Source organism: Acartia tonsa, chromosome 4, assembly GCF_053477335.1.
Source record: "Acartia tonsa isolate MP-2025a chromosome 4, ASM5347733v1, whole genome shotgun sequence".
In the NCBI taxonomy this organism is placed as follows: domain Eukaryota; kingdom Metazoa; phylum Arthropoda; class Copepoda; order Calanoida; family Acartiidae; genus Acartia; species Acartia tonsa.
Window position 1 is genome coordinate 42,070,535 of NC_137263.1, and position 25,663 is coordinate 42,096,197.

General features: G+C 33.7%; 1 protein-coding gene across 2 annotated transcripts in view; it reads right to left on the minus strand.

Annotated features, from left to right (window-relative positions):
- The window catches only part of Sarm (sterile alpha and armadillo motif), an 83,146-nt gene that overhangs the window by 28,243 nt on the left and 29,240 nt on the right, over positions 1 to 25,663 (minus strand). The window contains exon 1 of one of the 2 annotated variants that reach the window (XM_080158291.1): positions 7,778 to 8,583. The exons of the other annotated variant lie outside the window; for it this stretch is intronic. Within the exon in view, the coding sequence (XP_080014417.1) occupies positions 7,778 to 7,806 (29 nt within the window). The 5' untranslated portion in view covers positions 7,807 to 8,583. Of the gene's footprint in view, positions 1 to 7,777; positions 8,584 to 25,663 lie in introns of those variants that run through there. 2 annotated transcript variants of the gene reach the window in all.

Genomic DNA, 25,663 nt, shown 5'->3' on the forward strand with positions numbered 1-25,663 from the left:
TTTTAAAAATTGAAGATAACTCAGGTATTAAAATGTAAAGATATGAGTATAAATGAATTTGAACATTCTATTGAACTATTCATCGATCTAATTTAACACAGAGACAGGATACAAATTATAATCAAAGATAATCGTATCGCCTGTCTTAAATCTCCAAATTTTGATATCACCAATAAAGTCTTTTAATTAAAAATTTTCCAGCATTGGTACATATTTCAGAATTTTAAACATAGTTTATCGAAACTTAGAACATACCTAATCATTTTTATACATGCATGGAAAAAGAAAAGGTGTTTCTATTTTAATACCAATCTTAAAACTCATTCAAAATATTTTTAAAAACTATTTTGCCAGCAACCTTTTCATCTGACAAAATATCCAATTTTCTTCATTTCTTAAAGCTTTGTCTTTAGCTTTTAGTGACTTCACCCGAAGAGTGGAATGGGAATTTTAATCCCCCTACCGAATAGCTTGAAACCTTTTCAAACCTTGATTAATAAAAAGATATCAATAAGTTATACAGTTTTTGAGTTATAACTTGATACTAAAATTACTAATCTATTAAAAAAATTATCTTGTCTAAAAAATTCCATTTGCTAAAAATGGAAGAAATTTTTGTTGTGTTATATTCACAAAAATCTAAATCTATCTACTGGGCGTATTCACCAAATTTTCAGATATCAAATCTATCATTCCTAGGCTGCCTATAATTGACCACTATATATAAATGTGCATGTCAGGGGTATATATACTTTTCAATGCAGATTTTGGATAAATTTATTTTATGCCTAATTACACACAAAAAAATGAAAGTCGAATAAAATTTTCAAAATAAAAAAATTTTAATTCGAAAGTAAATTTACTTTCTATTTTAGTATCTTGATTATACCTTAACATTATCAGAAGCACAGCTATTCTGAAAGTAAGATAAGCATGTAAGTCCGTCCGTCAATCGCAGATATATATCATTCTGTAGCTACGTATTTTTGTCTCTGTATGAAACATCTTGTGGCTACGCTCAAAATGGAAAAAAATTGTCCTCGATTGTATTGCTTTTCTAATTATGGATTCCTAATCTGTATGTAGATTGAAACGCCCGAAGGAGAAAAACATAAAAATTAACAAGAACCTTTAATTATATACCTAGGCGGGGACAGTTATTATGCAATTCAAATTGAGTAATGTGTTGGTGAATTTGTTTTCTAGGGTGTTATACCACGTTGATTATCAAAATCAAATGTGGCTACATTCTGTAACATAAAGAAGTTAGTTTTTTTGTCTGTAGCGTTCAAGATTTGAAAAATGATAAAACGATTAGGTTCTCAATTTTATGAAAGATTCACATAGGTCCTGATGGTTTTAGGCTACTTAATATTTAGCTCAATGTCTTGAGATGGTTTAATGCTATTTTCTGCATCCCTTAACCTTCGAATGCAGAGCTCCTAGATGCTAGGGACGCTGCCTATAGTTAGAAATAAAATAACAAAGGTTTTTAAAAAAAAATATTCTTCACTTAGACTCAATGAGAAATATTGTAAGCTTTCCTGCAATGTTATTCGAGAATAAAAAACGATATTTATCGATCAGACGAAATTGGTTAAAAGCTTTGCCATGATAAAACTAATCTGTAAGAAATTTTGAAGTGTCCAGTGCTTTTAAATGAATGATGAATGGGCGATAAAAATTCTTATAGAATTTCTAAAATAAATGGATACGGTACTATTAATAATACATTGCTATAGGAATATAGTTCGTATTTATAATAAATAGAGATTTAATGTCAATACCTACTTAATCATACGGTAAATATGATTTTTATTTCATTAATGAATTAAAAATGTAAAGTCACATAAAAAACAAATTTACAACAAAAAAAATGGATAGTATTTCTAAACCTTTTTCTGTGGGGCTCTTTGAACTTTACTTAACCTAACTTAATCAAAATAAGCTTTAAAATTTTTATTTTTTCATTTTTTTATCCTGAAAATGCGATATGATAGATACTGTCGATTTTTATTATCCATTGCCTTATCTCTGTTTCCCTGATGGCTATACTGAAAAAGCTTCGGACATTCCTTACAAATTCCCCAAGTTTAAAATCTCAGTTAATTTGGCTAAATCATATTTTTATTATCCTTCCCTTTTTTCTTAGAGCTATTTCATGTCAAGTTTCAGAAAAGTTCACAGTTGACCAAAAATGGACAAAATAAAGCTATAAAAATCATAAAAGTAAAACGAAAAAATAATACTTTTGTTCAAGAGCAATTGAACAGATGCCTGTATTTTTCTCTCATTTAAAAGAAGGATCTTGAAGCGAAGAGTTATGCAGCTTAATTTATTGAAAGTGTGTCTTATGATAAATAGACAACAAACAATTAAAGATTATAATAGAAAAGACAATGGACGAAAAATAGATGAACAGTTAATCTTAACAAAATCACCCCTTCTATAGATTAAAATTATTGGTGAAAAGTTTTGAAGGTGTAAATTTCAAGATTTGACAAAAGTAAACAAATGAGAGACCGGGGTTATAATGTTTTGGGGGCATGTTAATTTTAGTCGAGTGTCACCCCTCCCAACCCCTTGATGCAAAAAATAGAACAGGGAAGTTTTATTTTCATAGAGAAAGGAAAAATATTGTCTGACAACATTATATGTTATAAATTGTTTATCAAAATACAACTCTCTTCCCAAGAAAAGATTTGATAAAAACACGTTGAATAAATTTTATCAAAACCTTTAAGGGGTTAATCTAAAGAAATAATTATAGGGTTTGGGAGACATCTGGTTTTATACTGGTTAAACTCAGACGGAGTCTTTTTAACACAACTTATTCTTAAAGAAGAATAGAGCGAGATAAAAATATTTTTTTTTAGATTAAAAGTGTTAAAGATTGTGTAAAGGTAACTACCTTTAAATTTATCTGAAAATAGATAAAATCAGTTATATATTTGTCTTACTCTTGAAATTTTAACTTTATTCTTTTGGTTTAAAATTATGAATCTACTAGACCACGTTCTTATATAAAGGTGAGTTCTAAATCATGTTTAATGTAACTTTATTTATAACTAATTCAGTGAATTGTAATTATAGTCGCGACAAGAAAGACTATCATGATCCGTTTTCTCTAACCTTTTAATGTTTTTTATTATGAATTTGTTAACAGGCTTTATATGGACATTTAAAAAAAGAAATTCTAGGCCTACAAAAATATTTCAGCTCAAAATAGATTAGAACTTATGAACGTGTTTTTAAATGTAGAAATGCTTCGCTAATAAAAAGAGAGAAAGACTATTTTATTATCAAAAAGTGTTGCAATTCCCCATCATTTCCATTTGTTCCGACAAAGACATATACCCTTCAATTAAAATAATTTCAGTAGCGGAGCATCTCTACAGTCTACTTTGTATATGGGCCCATCCGTCCGCCAGTCCCTCAATCCGTAATGCTATGAGAGAAATGTGTTTTTCTTGAATGCTGGTTAAGATATATTACTGATTTCTCTAATACCATCCAGTATAAAGTGTTATATTTTTCAACATTATTATAAAACTTTGGTTACCAGTGTATTTTAGGTCCAAATGTATTAAAAATAAAATTGCAATGTTTAATATTAATTAGGGATCAAAGTGTAAAGATTGTTCTGATATAAAAATTAATCTTATGACCTCTGCTGAGTGTTGATTTATTTTTTTCTATTGTCAATTTAAATCATTTTCAAAATCAATTAGTTTTAATTTTTGGCTTCTATTCTATTTAGATTTTCTGGCAACCCTTAAGGGGCGATTTGTCGTATTTTTAAAATGGCTTTTGATAGATTATTTTTGTTAGGTTAGGGGATTGCCCCGCAGGGGCTAGAAATAGGAGAAAAGCTACTGTGAAACTACGAAGAAACGTTGCCACGAAAAGGACTATACCCGATTTTTTTTGTATGTATGTATATGAGATCTAAAAAAACACTACATAGTTTATAAGTAATATTCATAGAAGCTTCAAACTTGTAATTTAAAAGACAGACTTGAAGCTTCTTCTGGGGATGTAGCCAACCCCCTGAGATAAAAATGCCCCCTTAACTCTCTATTTTCTACAACCAATGAAAGCCCCTAGAGACTAGAAGCAACTAGTTTAAATAACATATTTTAGATTTTGTTTTATCATAATTTATATTCAATAAAGATATTTTACTATTATTATGCAATATATATTTAAAACTTTATTTGAGTATTTTTTTACCAAAAACGTTTTAAATTCGATCAGAATTCATTGAGTTGCAAGAGAGTGCATTTTTATAGAAGGTGAATAAATTAAATCTTACTCAATATTCATAACAAGAATGATAACGTCCGCAGAAGTCAAGTTTACAGAGCTGGATCTTTAGATCACAGCGATGCCATTGCTGATACCTCTAGTAAGCCATGAAACACGTACCACTGTCATTTTGATTTGAAGATCCATTAGCAGTGGCAGTGGGCAGCAATAAATGATTTAAAGATTCAGCTAAGGCTAAAAAAACATTATGTTCAAGCATAAAGATTTTTTCAACTAGGATATCTTTAAAAACTTTATAGCTTAAAGACTTTATAAGATAATTCTAATAATATTATCAGAAAAGTGATACACGGAATATTTAATATAGATTTACATTGGACATAATGCCGATGTAGATGTGTTAGTCAGCATCATAAGAGCAATATATTGAGCATGGCTGACCACAAATAAAACGATACTATGAGGTTTTACAAAGAGAAGAAAATAAATATTGAATTCTCAGTTTAATTGATCTAATTTCTATAGTTAATGGTTAAGAGCAGAGGCATTAAGGCGGGTTGATTTTCAACTTTTTTGGAATTTCACATTTTCCCACATTGGCAAGGGTTACTGGGCCTATATAAAACCCTGTGAAACTTGAAACAGGTTTTTAAATCCAAAAACAACGGGCGCGCGGGGGGGAATAAAAAGTGCCCACCCCCTTATAAAACCAAAAATTGAAATTCCTTCAAACACAGGCATGTTGCATATCAAAATGACCGCATTGAAATGCTGATTACAGATCTGAAAACCGTTTTGAAAAATATTGATTCAGTCTGAAATAATTTTCAAATAACCTACCAAAATGAACAATTTTGACTAAATCAGCCTTTTTAGGTACTTAATTAGCTCTTATTCGAACTAGGAGCAATATTTTTCCAAACGGTTTTCAGATCTGTAATCAGCATTTCAATGCGGTCATTTTGATATGCAACATTCCTGTGTTTGAAGGAATTTCAATTTTTGGTTTTATAAGGGGGTGGGCACTTTTTATTCCCCCCCGCGCGCCCGTTGTTTTTGGATTAAAAAACCTGTTTCAAGTTTCACAGGGTTTTATATAGGCCCAGTAACCCTTGCCAATGTGGGAAAATGTGAAATTCCAAAAAAGTTGAAAATCAACCCGCCTTAAGAGGCATGCACAGGATTTTGCCAGTGGAGAGTGAACCTTGAAAGGTGAGAAGAAAGTGGAAGGCAATTAATTCTAAGGGAGCTTTGATACTCCCTTACATCCTATACCATTGTTATGAAATTTGAAATATAATAAAAGAAGGTTAAGATAATAGTTTGAAACTAAAGTAAAATTGCGATAAAAAATGTGAATATCTGATAAGGAACTAAGATATTATGATATTAAATTCAGCTGGAGGCAATATTATTTCTATAATTAGATAATTTCAGATAAGGTATGCAATTTGATAAAAAAAAATTATTCGAAAAATATTAACAGCGCAGCTACTTCATAAATATATATGTTTTACCAACTGACCGTCAAATACCAACTCTGTGTCCATTACAGACATCCTGTTACTTTTATAGGAATATTAAAATGTAAGGACAAAGAATCTTTTTGGCAGATTTAAAGATTTTTTTATCTTTTTTTTGAAAACATTAAAATGATTTAATAAGAAATTAATTTTTGTTATTTGGATAAAATAATAACAAAAGATAATCAAATTTGTATATCCTTTAAAACAAAAAAAAGTTATACTCATGTTATTTAGAGTATATGTTTTAGAAGATATCTAAAATAGCAAAACCAAGAGGTTTATTTTACGTTTTAAGAAAGCCTTATTTTGACAATTGATAATTTTAAACATAAATCTGTGAATAGTTCAACTACTTTTTTTCAGATTTTTTGAAATACCTAGAAATTAAGGGTATGGCCGAGGACATTATAGCATAAAATAAACAATTATTTTAGCATTTTTGTAAGCTTTCTAAATGCATGTTTCATGGTATATTAAAAGTCTATTATATTTTCATAAACAACTTTTAAACATTCATTAAAGTCTCTGTTGGAAATTTAAAATATTTGACATATATTTTGATATAGTTTATATCACAGATAGAGATAAAAATATGTAAAGATAATATTGGGCGATTTTACTCAATTTAAAATTATGAATCATGTAATATTGGTGAAATAATACTTTAGAACACGTGTTTTCCATCAGATGATATATGAACTTTAAGAATAAAAATTTTATTGTTATAATTATTACTTATTGAAATGCTTGCTAGTTAACTATAATGTATATACCAAAGGATTTTTAGGGAATCTGACAATCGAAGATTAATTAATGTAAGCAATACTACCCCTTTAAAAGATCAAAGTAATAGGTGGAAAAGTTTGGAAACTGTCAATTTACTCCACCCTATAAAGATTCACGAGTTTATACACTGCACTGTTGAAGGAATTTCAATTTACAGCTAATCATTCCATTCCTCCATGGTAGTACATAATAATATCTTATTCCTTTCCTCCATGGTAGTACATAATAATATCTTATTCCTTTCCTCTATGGTAGTACATAATAATAGCTTATTCCTTTCCTCCATGGTAGTACATAATAATATCTTATTCCTTTCCTCCATGGTAGTACATAATAATATCTTATTCCTTTCCTCCATGGTAGTACATAATAATATCTTATTCCTTTCCTCTATGGTAGTACATAATAATATCTTATTCCTTTCCTCCATGGTAGTACATAATAATAGCTTATTCCTTTCCTCCATGGTAGTACATAATAATATCTTATTCCTTTCCTCCATGGTAGTACATAATAATATCTTATTCCTTTCCTCCATGGTAGTACATAATAATATCTTATTGCAAATTAGTGAATCTGAAGGTAAAAAAGTTTTTTGTTATTTGTAAAAATCAGAGTAAAATAGTTTGTTTTTTCCAAGTTTCATATTAGTACCCCCAATACAGCTCTAATATAATTCATAACACAGAATATGAAGGCCTATTAGTGAAGCTGAAGGTAGAAAGTCTTTTTATTTGTAAAATTGAGAGTAAAATAGTACCTCCAAGATAGCTCTCACATTTTAAAATGTATCTTTACGTGTCTTACTAGAATACTCATCCCTACTCCTGTGCCTAACTAAACTACATTGTTAACTTTTCTTTATGATGTCGGCTGTCAATTTAAAACCTCCGTGAACAATTCAGATTTGCAATTTTAAATTTGCACTTTTGGACAAGAAATTGACTCAAATTATATTTTGGGGGTAATTATCCATGAAATTTTAAACATACTACGAGGCTAATTATGGCAAAATTTATCTATTAACGCTGTATTTTGAGTGATACAGTTTGAAAGTTTCAAATATTTACACAAAAAATGTCTGTAGGCTAAAAGAGCGAATCTACATTACTCTATTAAAAAACAGGTTTTTTTCTAAGAGTTTTTCTTTTATTAATAATTTCTAAAATTGAATGCTTTTACAAAATTGTTCTTACCTATGTTTTAGATTCATGTTGCTGAACATTAAATACGTGGGGTAGTGGGGTCACCCCTCACCTTCTTCCCACCTTTATAGGAAACACTGAATAGGATGTTGTCTATCCTTCACTTCTTCCCCCCGGATAACTTCTCTGTAAGTGCCCCTGTTTGACCCCTCCCTTCCCTTCAATGTTCTTCTTTAGGGTAAATATGGGAGAGTGGAGACGAACGAATGCTGTTGTTGAAGGTGGTGGAGGTGTGTGTTTGTAAGAGGTGGATGTGGTGGTGCTTGCTAAGTTTACACTGTGTGTCTGAGTCTCATTGTACACAACACTGCTGCACACATTTACTTAGTTTTAGCTCTGCTCCCCATGTATCCCCTTGCAGCACCCCCTTCCATTCCTCTCTCTCACTTGTCTTAGCTCTACTCTTTGATATTGCTCTTGGCCCTTCTGTGCAAAAATTGACAGTTTAAACTTTTGCAAAAATACAAAAATTTTGCTTAATTTTAAGGATAGAAGAATAACAACATGTGGTCACTATTAAAATCACTTTCAACTCAATGTTTTAACTTGAAATAAAAGTATAATAAAAAGCCTTTAAATTTCATCACAAGATAGGTTTTATCTCAATCTAGGATGTTGTTTAAAAGTACAAATTTTGTGCCATTTTTCTTTGTCTGAGATAACATTTACTTCACTATCAAACACCTGTCAACATTTTTAACAATTTCATTAGAAGTTATTAATAAAACAATCTTGTTTATATGTAATTTGTTTATCATTTTATCATAATAATATGAACGCTTTTACAACTAGACCCAAACTCAGTGTGCTCAGATGAAAATTTTGCTCAAGTCCATTTTCTAGGTCGTGTGAAGTCCATTTTACACCCATTTCTTCCATTTGAAGTCCATTTGGGAAGAAGGGGGTAAAAAAGGGGAAGGGGGAGAAAATTTTTCTCAAGTCCATTGAACATCGGGAGGTTGCTTTTTTTCAAGTCCATTGAAGGTTTTCAAAAGTCCAATTTTCGAGAAAAATGGACTTGAAAAGTCCAATCTGAGCACAGTGCCCAAACTGAGCTTTTTGATTTTTCTCCCCCTCTTCTATCTTTTTCTTACTCAACAATTCCCTTTTTTGTTCTTACTCCACCAATCAACGTAATATTGAGAAAGAAAGAGCTCTTGCGAGAGAGAGAGGGAGAGAAAGAGAGGGAGAGAGAGAGAGAGAGAGTGAGTGAGAGAGAGAAGGAACTTACATAGTTACAATACAATATTTCTCTACCCTTGTCCTCCCTAAGTAAATCAAGATACTTTGACTAGATGTGTTCTAAACTGGTTTTTTTTCTCTAAAAAATTTGCAATAAAAGTTTAAATATTTCATATTAATATTTAACAACCAAATACGATTTCTAACTTTGTTATTTTATAGTTTTTAATTGATGTGCTTTTAATGAATTAAAATTTATTTGAATATTTATAACAATATATTTTGTTGTTTTCATTAAACACTTTACAAGCAACATTTTCATTTTAAAAATAAATTATGGTTCTAAAATCATTACAAACTTACTCGATTTTATTTGATATCGTAACAAAATCTCTTTACTGCATTTAGGAATGGTGTGATCTATCTCTCCCATTAGGAGCGAAAAAAGAGAAGTCGTCGGGGATGTAAAAAAATGTTGCTCTTTTTAAAGCCAAATAAACTATACCCCCTTTCTAAAACTCCCGGCGTAAAAATGTATGAGTATGACCCACCCAACCACCTTCTTTCTATTCTCCCCAATTAAAAGCTCTAAAAAGTCTTATCGTCCCCCCCCCCCCTCGTAAAATTAAGAAAATAGGGAGGAAACAAATCCCGGGCTAAGAAAATATTTGAAAATTTGTATCATTCAGAATCTCAGATTTATTATAGATGTGTGTGTGTGTGTGTAAGTAATAAGAAAATATGTGTGTTTGTGTATTTTAAAAACGAAGATTTTCTATATATTAGGTGTAATCGCCGTCGTTAATTTATATCTTTTGCCAAAAGTTACACTCCTGTGACTATACAGAATAACACTAAAATATTCGCACGTACAGTTTAAACATGTAATATAATGTAAATTTTTACACAAAAATTATAGAAATATCATAATTTTGTTTAAAAATTATTGATTCCTAGCCAAACATATCTAAAGTCACAAATTCAAATCTATCAATAATAACTTTTGGATTCTTTTCTCTATCAAAGAAAAGCAGATAAAAAAATATGTTTGGAAGATGGGTTTAATCATTTCAATTAAAATTACCCTCATTTAAAAATATTTTATTTCTAGATTAATCTAAGAGTTGTTGGTGTTTGCCTTCCGCTTTTCTCTTAAATGACTTCAGATGCTAGAGGCTTAGCAATTGCAAAAGAAATTTATATATTATTATGCTGTTCTTTTAGAGCCTCAATGTAAATGTTGAAAAAATTTGATTTAATTTAAAACAAATGTTATGTTATTTTTTTACCAAATTTTGAAAGAAATGATAATGTGAGCTTTTAAGAGCTGTAAATGTCATAGATTAACAAAACAATTTCTGGCGTTTTGCACATGAATCGGCAACCGATTCATGTGCGTTAAGCCAATCTTTGCTATAATTTAGCAGCTGCATCTGCAGCCGCACGTCAAATAAACAATCTGAAGCCGCTCAGTGTTTCCAACAGACAAAGCTGAAGTTGTCAAAAAGTTAAAATATAGAGCTAAATTGTCATCAGCAAAATAGTGATTTAGAAATTTTCTCAACATTCATAATACATATACTTCATAATACTTAAACTTTTACATATTTTTACCAACTAAATTGTACGGTATTTATTACATATTTTAGTTTTTTTTTTTATCAAAATGCTCTTTGACCCGCGAAGATTTGTAAGTTTGGTTACAGAAATCACTTATAAAGTTACTTAATTAATTTTATTAAAAGTAATCATAACATTTGGCTTTCCTGGTGGCTTGAGTATTTATCTAAGTAAGGGAACAGATTTTTTTTCATTTTTGATGTTGTCATCTTTTCATCAAAAAATCCAATTTAATCCAGTTGTTGACAAAACAAAACATATTAAATATATATTTTTTTATATAAAAGTGTTGAAAGATTTCAGCCAAAACAAGTTTGGTAAACCTAAAAGGCTTAATATCAATCTTTTTATCATCTTATCATTTTATTTGTCATTCTTATTTGTTAACTCCTTGTTTACTTGTGTCTTTCAGTATTTTCTATATCAAAAACTCTATTTCTCTGAATATGATATTTCTCAGCTGTTATCGAAGATAAACTGCTGAAATTGTATGTGAAGATTCTTATGACCCATACATTCAGCATACTAAGCCCGTCTGTTTTTCTTTTTCATTCCATTTCTGTTCTTACTTTTATGGTTGTTGTCATCCTTGATTCGCTATCTTTTTATGCTTAACATAAGCTAAATAGTCATTATTAACCTACATCAATCTATAAGGAATAAAATTTGCTGACTTTTAAAAAGTTTGAGAAAAAATAGTGTTTTCTTTTATCTATTTTTATTTTTGGTAGACATTCACTTTTAGCGGATAAACAGAAACAACTTGTCATATACTGTAGAACAAGATTGAAGTATCCAAAAGTAGCACAGCTATTGTTATAAAATTTAGCATTAGGATCTACTTGTAAAAAACTATTGATTAGTTACTTTTATGATCCCAGAATACAATTGAAATTTCTACAATTTAAAGGTAAATTAATTTTTTTTCTCTGTAACTATAATTATAAATGAATCTTAAAACTTTTTGGGTCATCTATAATCTATAATACAAAGTAGCTTGATGTCTGTCCGTCTGTCCGTCCGTCTGTCTGTCTGTCCCTTAAGATCTCGGTAACCACTGAACCGATCGGATTCTACTCTTCAGGGAATATACCTACTGGTCCTGTGGTGGTTTTAGGCTATTTTCTTGGGGGGTGGGACACCCCCAACCCCCCCAAAAAATAAAAAAATACCCCCCCAATTTTTTTTTTTTTTTTTTTTTTTTTTGCAGAAGATTTCCTAGGTCCTTTATTTTTTTTTTTGCAGAAGATTTCCTAGGTCCTTTATTTTTTTTTGCAGAAGATTTCCTAGGTCCTTTATTTTTTTTGCAGAAGATTTCCTTAGTCCTTTTACGAATTTCACCTCAATTTTTATTGATCACCTCTTGGGGCAAAGCCCCTAGAGGCTAGGGGCGAAGCCGCTAGTTTTTCATAAAATGAACTAATTGGTAGATTAGATTAACTAGTAGCTACTCAACAATTAAGCTGATGATGTATAGCTGTCTCGTTATGTATTTTTATGGAATCAGATAAACTCACTCACTTGACATCCCATTAATTATCACAAAAATTTAAATTGTTGACTTCATTTGCATGGGAAAAAAGATACCGGGCTTTGAAAAACAATATTTTTCTATGTGCTTTTAAACCCCCCCCCCCCCCAACAATTTTTAAAAAATCTATTTCTCCTCTCTCTCTCTTATCTCTTGTTTATCTTTACCAAGTGTTCATTATCTCTAGGAATGGAGGGTACATTAGAATTTTAATTGTACTGATACCCAAAGTTTTACTTACATTTTATTGGTTAATTGGCTTTAAATCTTTGTTGCAATTTAGCAGATCTTAATTGGTTAGTACAATTTAACAGTGTCTTAACTTTTCAACCAATAGTTATCATCTAAAGGGGTAATTTGTTATTATATTAATCGGCATTGCCTTATACCATTAAATCTTTTATTTTTCCACTGAAATTGTATTTGAAGTTATTTATTAAGATTCACTAATGCAATGCCCCAAGCCTCTAAGGACCCCAAAATTGGAGGGGGGGGAAGAGTATTTGGGTATAGTCCTTTCCATGACATCGCTCCATATGGGGCGATGATTTTCTATAGCTCCTTCAAGGAGCTATAGCATAGCCTCTTATCATATGGAGCGATGTGATAGCCCCTTTTAAGGAGCGTTCATATCGCCTCTTATGATAAGAGGCTATGCTATAGCTCCTTCATGGCCTCTTAATAGCTCCTTTGAAGGGGCGTTAATATCGCCTCTTATGATAAGAGGCTATGCTATAGCCCCATGATGGCTCCTTCATAGCCTCTCCATCGCCCCTCCGTAGTCCCTTACCTTAATTTATATAACAACCCACTTGATGGCCCCTACATCGCTCCTCCATCGCCCCTTCTCCAAATTTATATTACATTGTACTTTGATGGCCCCTACATCGCTCCTACATCGCCCCTACATCGCTCCTACATCGCTCCTTCATCGCTCCTTCTCCAAATTTATATTAAATTGTACTGTGATGGCCCCTACATCGCTCCTTCTCCAAATTTATATTAAATTGTACTGTGATGGCCCCTACATCGCTCCTACATCGCTCCTTCATCGCTCCTACATCGCCCCTTCATCGCTCCTTCTCCAAATTTATATTACATTGCAACTTGATGGCCCCTACATCGCTGCTACATCGCTCCTTCATCGCTCCTACATCGCCCCTCCATCGCTCCTACATCGCTCCTTCTCCAAATTTATATTAAATTGTACTGTGATGGCCCCTACATCGCTCCTACATCGCTCCTTCATCGCTCCTACATCGCCCCTTCATCGCTCCTTCTCCAAATTTATATTACATTGTACTTAGATGGCCCCTACATCGCCCCTCCATTGCCCCTCCATCGCTCCTACATCGCCCCTCCATTGCTCCTTCATCGCTCCTTCTCCAAATTTATATTACATTGTACTTTGATGGCTCCTACATCGCCCCTCCATCGCTCCTACATCGCCCCTCCATCGCTCCTACATCGCTCCTTCTCCAAATTTATATTAAATTGTACTGTGATGGCCCCTACATCGCTCCTACATCACTCCTACATCGCTCCTACATCGCTCCTTCATCGCTCCTACATCGCCCCTTCATCGCTCCTTCTCCAAATTTATATTACATTGTACTTTGATGGCCCCTACATCGCCCCTCCATCGCTCCTACATCGCTCCTTCATCGCTCCTTCTCCAAATTTATATTAAATTGTACTGTGATGGCCCCTACATCGCTCCTACATCGCTCCTTCATTGCTCCTACATCGCCCCTTCATCGCTCCTTCTCCAAATTTATATTACATTGCAACTTGATGGCCCCTACATCGCTCCTACATAGCTCCTCCATCGCTCCTTCATCGCTCCTACATCGCCCCTTCATCGCTCCTTCTCCAAATTTATATTACATTGCAACTTGATGGCCCCTACATCGCTCCTCCATCGCCCCTTAATAGCCCCTTACCTTAATTTATATAACAAAGCTCCTATATGGCCTCTCTATCGCCCCTTAATAGCCACTTAATTTAATTATATAACATTGCCCCTACATAGCCTCTCCATCGCCCCTTAATAGCCCCTTACCTAAATTTATATAACAAAGCTCCTATATAGCCTCTCCATCGCCCCTTAATAGCCCCTTACCTTAATTATGTAACATAGCCCCTACATAGCCTCTCAATCGCCCCTTAATAGCCTCTTACCTTAATTTATATAACATAGCCCCTATATAGCCTCTCCATCGCCCCTTAATAGCCCCTTACCCTAATCTATATAACATAGCCCCTACAAAGCCTCTCCATCGCCCCTTAATAGCCCCTTACCTTAATCTATATAACAAAGCTCCTACATAGCCTCTCCATCGCCCCTTAATAGCCCCTTACCTTAATTATGTAACATAGCCCCTACATAGCCTCTCCATCGCCCCTTAATATCCCCTTACCTTAATTATATAACATAGCTCCTACATAGCCTCCCCATCGCCCCTTAATAGCCCCTTACCCGATTTTATATAACATAGCCCCTAAATAGCCTCTTCATCGCCCCTTAATAGCCCCTTACCTTAATTTATATAACATAGCCCCTACATAGCCTCTCCATCGCCCCTTAATAGTCCTTTACCTTAATTTATATAAAATAGCCCCTATATAGCCTCTCTATCGCCCCTTAATAGCCAATTTATATAACATAGCCGCTACATAGCCTCTCCATCGCCCCTTAATAGCTCCTTACCTTAATTTATATAACATAGCCTCTCCATCGCCCCTTAATAGCCCTCCATCGCCACTTAAAAGCCCCTTACCTTAATTTATATAACATAGCCTCTACATAGCCTCTCCATCGCCCCTTAATAGCCCCTTATATCCTCCTTCAAAACAGTTATACACCTTCCCAGGATCTATTGGAAGCTACCCTATAAAGGAGAACCATATTGGTTCTGCAGTTAGCGATCTTCTTTGATACATACAGACAATGATCCTGTTACTTTTTATAAGGATTAAAAATAAAATGGCCTAAAGCCATCTCATTACCCATAGGAAGCTTCACTGTAAAGGAGAACCATGTCGGTTTAGTGGTTAGCAAGGTACAGACAGACATACATACAGACAAAGATCCTGTTACTTTATTATAAGGATTAAAATAAAATAGTTATTAACCTCCCCAGGACCTATGAGAAGCTACCCTATTAAGGAGAACGATCTCAGGACCTATAGGAATCTTCACTGTAAAGGAGAACCATATTGGTTCATCGGTTAGCAAGATCCTTCGGTACAGACAGACATTCATACATACAGACAAAGATTCTGTTAATTTATTTTAAGAAATACAGATAAAATTGTTATAAACCTTTCCAGGCCTAAAACCATCTCAGGACCTAATTTCTGCCGTTGACAACTCGAGTTAAGTTACTATATTATTTTTACAATGTTTAACTTATCTGTTATTATTGGCTGACGAAAAGTTTGGGCAAAAAAAAAATTTATTCTTCAATGAAATATCTCTCCAGTATAATTTTGCCAAGTGCTAATTTATTAAGAATAAAGTTTGCCACAAATTTACCAAAAAATCTCATTGTCATTTCGCCAGGGAGGATTAGGATAGTTCCCAAAGTGTTATAAGTTGGCTTATCCAAGAGTGCTGTCTAGTCTCCAAAGTTTTATAATACCGTTTTCGTATTCGTTAGATTAACAACCTTGGGGACTTTTTATTGTTTTGTGATTGTTTAGTTCATTAAGTTGAGTGTCTAAATGTTTCAACCACTAATTCTAAACTAAAGAAGGGGTAATTTTGTGAATCATCAATGGGAATAATTAATATATAAACATACATATATATACAGTGTTTTTTTTATGAGAGCATTTTTGAAAGCAATTTTACCCTACTTATAGTTATCAGAATTTAATGATTAATGGCTTATTCTCTTCGTTTTTTATAACCATTAACAGAAAAGCAAAAAAATATTTCAGTTTTTATTTAAAAAGTACAGTAAATTCAAAATTTCAAAACATGGGTGTCAACATCTAAAATAGTTATTTCTCGCATCGTATTATAAACGGCTTTCCGCGGATATAGAAAGTACAATTATGAGATTAAAACTAGTTTTTTTAGCCCCGAGGTGCAGAAGGCACCGGCTAAAAAAACTGGGTTTAATCTTATGATTGTACATATCTATATTCGTAGAAAGCTGGATATAATACGATGCTAGACATAGTTTTTTCGTATGGATGAGAACCGGTTCCTATCCACCGGATTCAAATGAATACGAGAAATGGTTTTAGCGCATTTTTCTTATGCTCAAATCTTCTACCCTTTCCAAGAATGGAGGGAGTACATTGGGGGGCCAGTATTCCCTCCCTGGTTGAGATATGGCCTTCAAATTTCAAAATGTTCTAGTACATGTCACAAGTAGTATCTATATAAATTTTTAGCTCAATATCTCAACTTTGAAGCGTTTTGCAGCCATTCTTGCAAAGGTAGATTATAAGAAAAATGCACTAAAACCATTTTTAGATGTTGACACCTAAGTTTTAAATTTTTTAATTTACTGTACTTTTTGAATAAAAACTGAAATATTTTTTGCTTTTCTATTAAAGGTTATAAAAAAGAAGAGAATAAGCCATTAATCATTAAATTCTAATAACTATAAGTAAGGTAAAATTGCTTTCAAAAAAGTTCTCATAAAAAAACACACTGTATATATGTATATATATCATTTTATCGACAATCGTCTTATCCCTGTAGATCTCTGATTATCAGAGCATTTTTGAAATATTTGCTGCTTATTTTTTGGCTGCCTTTGGCAAAATAATTTTTTTTCATAAAAAATGTATACAAAATTATCGTATTAATTTGGTAAATATATCATTGCACTTGAATTATTTTTAAGTCACTAACGGCTAATCCCATAGATGACCCTAGGAGTACTTTAATGAATAGATGTGGTGGAGAGGGGGGGGAGGGGGAAGGTTAAGAATTTAAGGGAAGTGATACCTTCCGGGGGCTGAAAGTGTTAGTCCCCTCCCCAAAATGAAAACTTTTCCTGCGAGTAAAATAAGCTTCAATGTAAAGGAGAAGCATATCGGTTCAGTTGATACTGATAAACATCCTGTTACTTTAATGTAAATATTAGTTTAAGGATAGTCTGTATAATCTCAGGGATAAAGGAAACATTAGGCAATTTTTACAATAGTCTCCAAAGTTTTATAATGAAGTTTTCTTATTCGTTGGCTCAAAACTTTGGGGACTTTTGTCATATTTTGGTTGTAGTGTTGCAATTTTGTGTATCGTTATTAGGGATGGATAAAAATTTATTGGCCATTGTCTTATTCCTTTAGATCCTTGGTATAATCAACTGAATAACAGTTCCAACAACAAAAATTAAGATATTGCTTCGCTTTTTATGGACAAATATCCTGTTATTTTATTATAAGGAAAAAAAATAAACTATCTTAAAATCATCTCAGTACTCAGCGGTTAGCAAGATCCTACGGTATAGACAGACAGACATACATCATATCGGTTTAGCAGCAAACGAGATCCTTTGCTACAGACAAAAAAAAACTTTGTATATCGACTAGCGGCTACGCCCCCAGCATCTATTGGCTCTGTATTCAAAGGGGAATGAATAAAAGCCTAAAGCCTTCCCAGGACTTAAAATAGAATAGCCTAAAACCATCCCTCGACTTAAAATAAAATAGCCTAAAGCCATTACAAGACAAATATTAAGCTTACCTGAAATAGAAAGCCCAATCTGTTTAGTAGTTATTGAGATCTTAAGTTTCAGAACAGAAAGCCTTACTAACGTGGACAAACACAGGATATTTCGGACAAATGTCGGAGTGGACATTATATAAGTAAAACGCAGAAGTGTCTATAATATCTTAAAAATTAGGTTTCAACAACATTTGTTTAGTTATTTCTACACAGGTTAGGCTAGGTTAAGATATAAATATACAAATAAGCCCCCTGCAGGGGTTAGGCATATAAAAAAACCTATTTGACAGTTGTAAACAATGTGAGAAAAAAATATGTTTTAGTTTAATGAAATGTTCTATCTGTTTCAAACCTTTGCCTTTCGATAGAACTTACCTACTTTGGAAAACTGTTAGACTGATTTTAAAATTTCAGTCTGTGAGAAAAGATATTCAAGATTTTTTTTTGTTTTGAAAGATTTTTATCTTATAAATAAAATAAAAGACACTCCTGCGTTTTACATAAGCAATGTCCACTCCGACGATTGTCCCATTCCTAGGTTTGTCCACTCCAACGTTTGTTTATGTTTTACTACTTTATATAATAGGATAATATGTATTCTTCTTTTATATTTCTCTTTTCTTATTCACTTGCAGCTGCGCTCTTTTTAATGTAAGGAGGCAGAAAAATAGCCTAAACCAATTAGGGGCTTAAATCTGAAAATGAAAAAGCAAAAAACCATCCCATGACCTATGTGAAGCTTCCCTTAAATGGAGAATTTAGTCAGTTTATGAAATTTTTAAGCTTCAGACCAAAAAAAATACTTTTTTTGTTAAAAGAGAGACTTTTCTACAATTAGGGCTAGTCCTTTCATCATTGCTCTTCTCATTAAGTTAAGCATGTGGTTTTCTCTGCTATTGTTAAAGATAGACTGTTGAGATTTTTAGTGAATATTCCCATGACATATGTATATCCAGTCTATAAATTATTTTGTCTGTCTCTCAATTATGCTTCAAAAGACTTAGGTTTCGTGATAATCTTTGAGTAATAGCATATTCTCTTAAAGTCTGCTCTATAACTTACTTTGTCTGTTTGTCCATTATATGATCCTTATTCAATATTCTATTTAACTAAAAAATTTCATTCTCTTAGTTTATTTTTTTTCTTTATTTCATTATGTTATTATATTATTTATATTTATTTTATTAATTCATTATATTTTCATTATAATTTTCCTTTTTAAATGCGAAACTTTTCTATAGTAAGGATTGGTTTGTCCGTACGTCCAAACGGTTAGACGACATTTTCTTTAATTTAGACATGTTATAAATATCCTATCGATTTCAATCTTTGCAGAATGATTTCTATAACAGTTGGGTACAATACTATATTCATTACTAGAAAGTATGTACGTCCATTTTTTTGTATAATATCATTGTCCCATTCATCTGGGTTTTGGAGTAATGTTTCTTAGGACAACAAGGTTTAGTATTATAATCAAATACTAAAAATAAAATTATGCCCTTTTACTATATTCTATACTAGCAGATTCGCCCCTAGCCTCAGGGGCTTTGCCCCAAGAGGTGATAAAATTTTTTTTTGGCGAAATTCGTAAAAAGGACCAAGAAAATCTTCAGCAAAAAAAAAAATGGGGGGGGATTTTTTTGTTTTTGGGGGGGTTGGGGGTATCCCACCCCCCAAGAAAATAGCCTAAAACCACCACAGGACCAGTAGGTATATTCCCTGAATAGTAGAATATAATCGGTCCAGTGGTTACCGAGATCTTAAGGGACTGACAGACGGACAGACAGACGGACAGACAGACGGACAGACAGACGGACAGACAGACAGACGGATGGACAGACATCATTCTACTTTGTATTATAGATTTACGCTAATTTTAACAAAATTTATGTTTGACCTCCTGATTTTAGAGCTTTGCTTTTGTGAATGTTGTTATCCTTGTTATCTTGCTTTTTTTCCTTTTTCATAACCTATTATATAAAGTAGTAATCTTTTTTTTGTCTATAGAAAAGATAACCGCTGAACCTATATGGTTCTCCTTTACAGTGAAGCTTCTTTTAAGTTCATAGAGGGTTTATAATTATTTCGAGGGAGGGTATCTCCACCCTCCCAGAAAATTCACCCCAAGAAAAATATTACCCCATCCCCTCAAAAAATCTTTTTAACTTTTTAAAAGCAAAGCTTTTCTATATTAAGGATCAGTCCGTACGTCCGTAACGGTTAGCTATTTTCGTTAATTTAGGCATGTGATTCCTGTAGTAGAAAGGTACGATTTAGAAAGTCTATAATCATTATCAGAATATCCATACGTCCATTTTAAGCATACTAATTATTAACTTACAACAAATTTTTATGTATCAAAATTATCCGATTAATCTGATTTCTGGGATACTGATTCCTAGGACAACAAAATAGAATGTTATAAGCGAATCATATCTATAATCAAGTCCAAAAAATGTGAGTACGTCCTTAAGCATTTTCCTGCATGTTAGCAATTTCTCAATAAATTTACTTACAATTTTGTTTCGAATTTTAAATTTATGTTCTGACTATTCAGTTCTGACACTCTACATTATTAATGTTCATTAAAGGACGCCTGCAAGAAATAACACGCTTTAACTGCTAAAAGACTGCCACAAGAAGACCCAATACCCCAAATTATAAGCCTTCAGCTTCAATAACAAAAAAGTTCTAGGCATTTCAAAATAGCATTTTATGTACAATGGAATTTTTGAAAGATTTCCAATGCTCATAAAAGAAAAAACAATATTAAATTACGTTGCCTAGACATAAAATTATAACCTTATCTTTGTCAGAAACTTAGATTGCCTGTAACTGATTACATTTTTACAATAAAAACACCACATTTCATAGTCAAAATCTATGAAAAAAAATCGATTTAAATTGCATTTTTAAACGAAAATCATAGCGGAAACAAAGGGGTAAACTAATACAAGCTTAGCTGTGATTGGTTGTTAAGCTGATTCAGCCTTCTGATTGGCTACAGTACATTCGGTACAACGCAAGTAAAACTTATTTTTTTTTAATGATTTTGACTATAAAAATGGGTATTTTTATTGTAAAAATATAATTAGTTACTGGAAACCTAAATTTATGACAAAAATAAGCTTATAATTTTGTTTCTAGGCCACGTAGTTTAATTTTAAAGTTTTCAACATGAGCATTGCAATTCTTTCAAAATTTCCATTGTACATAAAATGTCATTTTAAAATGCCTAGAACTTTTTTGTTATAGAAGCTGAAGGCTTCAAATTTGGGGTATTTGGTCTACTTGTGGCAGTCTTTCAGCAGTTAAAGCGTGGTATTTCTTGCAGGCTTCCTTTAAACTTTTTTCTACCGTTTCAGAGCTTTGCTTTTATAAATGTTGTCATCCTTGTCATCCTTTTAAAACTTAAATTTAAAACTGTAGAGGGTCACATTCCTTCCTTACCTTAATGCCCTACCTTCTATAATGAAGGGGCAATACAATTACAGAGGCTGTACAGGAGCCATAAAGGGCCTATGTTATATAAATTAAGGTAAGGGGCGATGAAGAGGCTATGAAGGGGCTATGTTATATAAATTAAGGTAAGAGGCTATTAAGGGGCGATGGAGAGGCTATGTAGGGGCTATGTTATATAATTAAGGTAAGGGGCTATTAAGGGGCGATGGAGATGCTTTGTAGGGCCTATGTTATATAAATTAAGGTAAGAGGCTATTAAGGGGCGATGGAGAGGCTATGTAGGGGCTATGTTATATAAATTAGGGTAAGGGGCTATTTAGGGGCGATGGAGAGGCTATGTAGGGGCTATGTTATATATATTAAGGTAAGGATTATATAAATTAAGGTAAGAGGCTATTAAGGGGCGATGGAGAGGCTATGTAGGGGCTATGCTATATAAATTAAGGTAAGGGGCTATTAAGGGGCGATTGAGAGGCTATGTAGGGGCTATGTTACATAATTAAGGTAAGGGGCTATTAAGGGGCGATGGAGAGGCTATGTAGAGGCTATGTTATATAAATTAAGGTAAGGGGCTATTAAGGGGCGATGGAGAGGCTATGTAGGGGCTATGTTATATAAATTAAGGTAAGGAGCTATTAAGGGGCGATGGAGAGGCTATGTAGGGGCTATGTTATATAAATTAGGGTAAGGGGCTATTCAGGGGCGATGGAGAGGCTATGTAGGGGCTATGTTATATATATTAAGGTAAGGATTATATAAATTAAGGTAAGAGGCTATTAAGGGGCGATGGAGAGGCTATGTAGGGGCTATGCTATATAAATTAAGGTAAGGGGCTATTAAGGGGCGATGGAGAGGCTATGTAGGGCTATGTTATATAAATTAAGGTAAGGGGCTATTAAGGGGCGATGGAGAGGCTATGTAGGGGCTATGTTATATAAATTAAGGTAAGGAGCTATTAAGGGGCGATGGAGAGGCTATGTAGGGGCTATGTTATATAAATTAGGGTAAGGGGCTATTTAGGGGCGATGGAGAGGCTATGTAGGGGCTATGTTACATAATTAAGGTAAGAGGCTATTATGGGGCGATGGAGAGGCTATGTAGGAGCTTTGTTATATAGATTAAGGTAAGGGGCTATTAAGGGGCGATGGAGAGGCTTTGTAGGGGCTATGTTATATAGATTAGGGTAAGGGGCTATTAAGGGGCGATGGAGAGGCTATATAGGGGCTATGTTATATAAATTAAGGTAAGAGGCTATTAAGGGGCGATTGAGAGGCTATGTAGGGGCTATGTTACATAATTAAGGTAAGGGGCTATTAAGGGGCGATGGAGAGGCTATATAGGAGCTTTGTTATATAAATTTAGGTAAGGGGCTATTAAGGGGCGATGGAGAGGCTATGTAGGGGCAATGTTATATAATTAAATTAAGTGGCTATTAAGGGGCGATAGAGAGGCCATATAGGAGCTTTGTTATATAAATTAAGGTAAGGGGCTATTAAGGGGCGATGGAGGAGCGATGTAGGGGCCATCAAGTTGCAATGTAATATAAATTTGGAGAAGGAGCGATGAAGGGGCGATGTAGGAGCGATGAAGGAGCGATGGAGGAGCGATGGAGGAGCTATGTAGGAGCGATGTAGGGGCCATCAAGTTGCAATGTAATATAAATTTGGAGAAGGAGCGATGAAGGGGCGATGTAGGAGCAATGAAGGAGCGATGTAGGAGCGATGTAGGGGCCATCACAGTACAATTTAATATAAATTTGAAGAAGGAGCGATGAAGGGGCGATGTAGGAGCGATGGAGGGGCGATGTAGGGGCTATGTTATATAAATTAAGGTAAGGGGCGATGGAGAGGCTATGTAGGGGCTATGTTATATAAATTAAGGTAAGGGGCGATGGAGAGGCTATGTAGGGGCTATGTTATATAAATTAAGGTAATGGGCTTTTAAGGGGCGATGGAGAGGCTATGTAGGAGCTATGTTATATAAATTAAGGTAAGGGACTATTAAGGGGCAATGGAGAGGCTATGTAGGAGCTTTGTTATATAAATAAAGGTAAGGGGCTATTAGGGGCGATGGAGAGGCTATGTAGGGGCTTTGTTATATAAATTAAGATAAGGGGCTATTAAGGGGCGATGGAGAGGCTATGTAGGGGCTATGTTATAAAAATTAAGGTAAGGAGCTATTAAGGGGCGATGGAGAGGCTATGTAGGGGCTTTTTTATATAAATTAAGGTAAGGGGCTATTAAGGGGCGATGGGGCGATGGAGGAGCGATGGAGGAGCGATGGAGGAGAGATGTAGGGGCCATCAAAGTACAATGTAATATAAATTTGTGGAAGGAGCGATGAAGGGGCGATGTAGGAGCGATGGAGGAGCGATGGAGGAGCGATGTAGCAGCGATGTAGGGGCCATCAAGTTGCAATGTTATATAAATTTGGAGAAGGAGCGATGAAGGGGCGATGGAGGAGCGATGTAGGAGCGATGTAGGGGTCATCAAGTTGCAATGTAATATAAATTTGGAGAAGGGGCGATGTAGGAGCGATGAAGGAGCGATGTAGGAGCGATGTAGGGGCCATCACAGTACAATGTAATATAAATTTGAAGAAGGAGCGATGAAGGGGCGATGTAGGAGCGATGGAGGGGCGATGTAGGGGCCATCAAAGTACAATGTAATATAAATTTGAAGAAGGAGCGATGAAGGGGTGATGTAGGAGCGATGGAGGGGCGATGTAGGGGCCATCAAAGTACAATGTAATATAAATTTGGAGAAGGAGCGATGGAGGAGCGATGAAGGGGCGATGTAGGAGCGATGTAGGGGCCATCAAGGGACTAAGATATATATAATAGTGAAGGGGCCATGAAGAGGCGATATTTAATTAAATAGCCCCTTGGGATAAGAGGACATATCATCTCCTCTTTAGAAGGGGCGATAAAGGAGCGATAAAGGATCATTTAATCGCCTCTTAGGGCAAGGGGCTATTAAATCGCTCCTTTCAAGGAGTCATAACATCGCCTCTTGTTATAAGGGGCTATTAAATCGCTCCTTTCAAGGAGCCATTACATCGCCCCATGTCATAAGAGGCGATCAATTAAAATCATCGCCCCATATGGAGCGATGTCATGGAAAGGACTATACCCGAGTATTTTAACACTTTGATTTATAAATCTAATAGCCTAAAACCATTCAAGGACCTATGAAGCTTTTTAAACTTTACAACTCAAACCTTTCAGTAATTAGCCAGATATTAACGGACAAACATAAAAAAATAACAAAGATAAAAAAGTTTTGTCTTTCCTAAATATGACAGTTCTTGTTTCTTATTGAATATTATGAGTAAGATAGCATGACCTCATGATATGAACAATTTAGGAACTCAAGATTGGTTCAAAGCGATTTTCTCAAAACTTCAAAGGCTTTGCAGAAGATATTTATAGTAGTGCCTTGATATTTGCCTCAAAAGTCAAAAGTTATGTTTTAACCAAAACACAATTATAGGTGAGTATGAAGTTACTGAGATATTTTATTCAGTGACAATACTATAAAAAGTTTTTACTTATTCTAAAAATCAAAATATTTACATTTAGAACTTCATATTCCGAATTAAATGTCTTAGAAATCTAACATATTCAAATAAGTTCTTGAAGTTATCTTTTTTGCCAAATTCCTTTCAGGGAGGCGTATTATTTAAAATACTTTCAATCTTTATATTTTTTTTATCAAGTTTTAGTTCTTAAACATGACCAATTTCTGAGGTCCTCTAATAAACAACCATTAGGTATGTATTGAATATAATTTCGATTGCAGATAAAAATATTTAATATAATCAATTTTACAGTCTAAACATCCAATCAAATTATTATGCTTTTTACAACAAGGATATTCATTAAACGAAGAAAATGTTCCATTCAAAACAAAAAGGCCCTAAAATACTTTTTAAAAGTACTTAGCCAAAGAAAGTTTTTTCTTTTTAGACTTGGGAGCCTACATTTCACATATCTAATAGTCCGAGATAACCAATGCTAAGAGTTTTCGAGATCTTAATGAACATATATACTCAAGACATTATAGTTTACGCGAGATTTTACAAGACACACAAACAGACAGACGGATGGACAAGCAAACAGAATTCCTGATACTTAATTTCTGCAAGAAATGCCAGCAGATTTTTGCACAGCTATGCTCTGCAATTTTATCATCCTATTGACTTATTGATTGAACATTTAAACAATTATAGTCAGAGTAAAGGAACAGGTAAATGAAATATGAATTAAATCTGTATAGGCTGCATTTATTAGATTCTCGGCCGCGGCCTAATCCGCAGCCAATAGGTCTAAAATGACCAACATTAAAAGATTAAAAATGTGGCCGCTACATTTGGAAAAAATTACAGC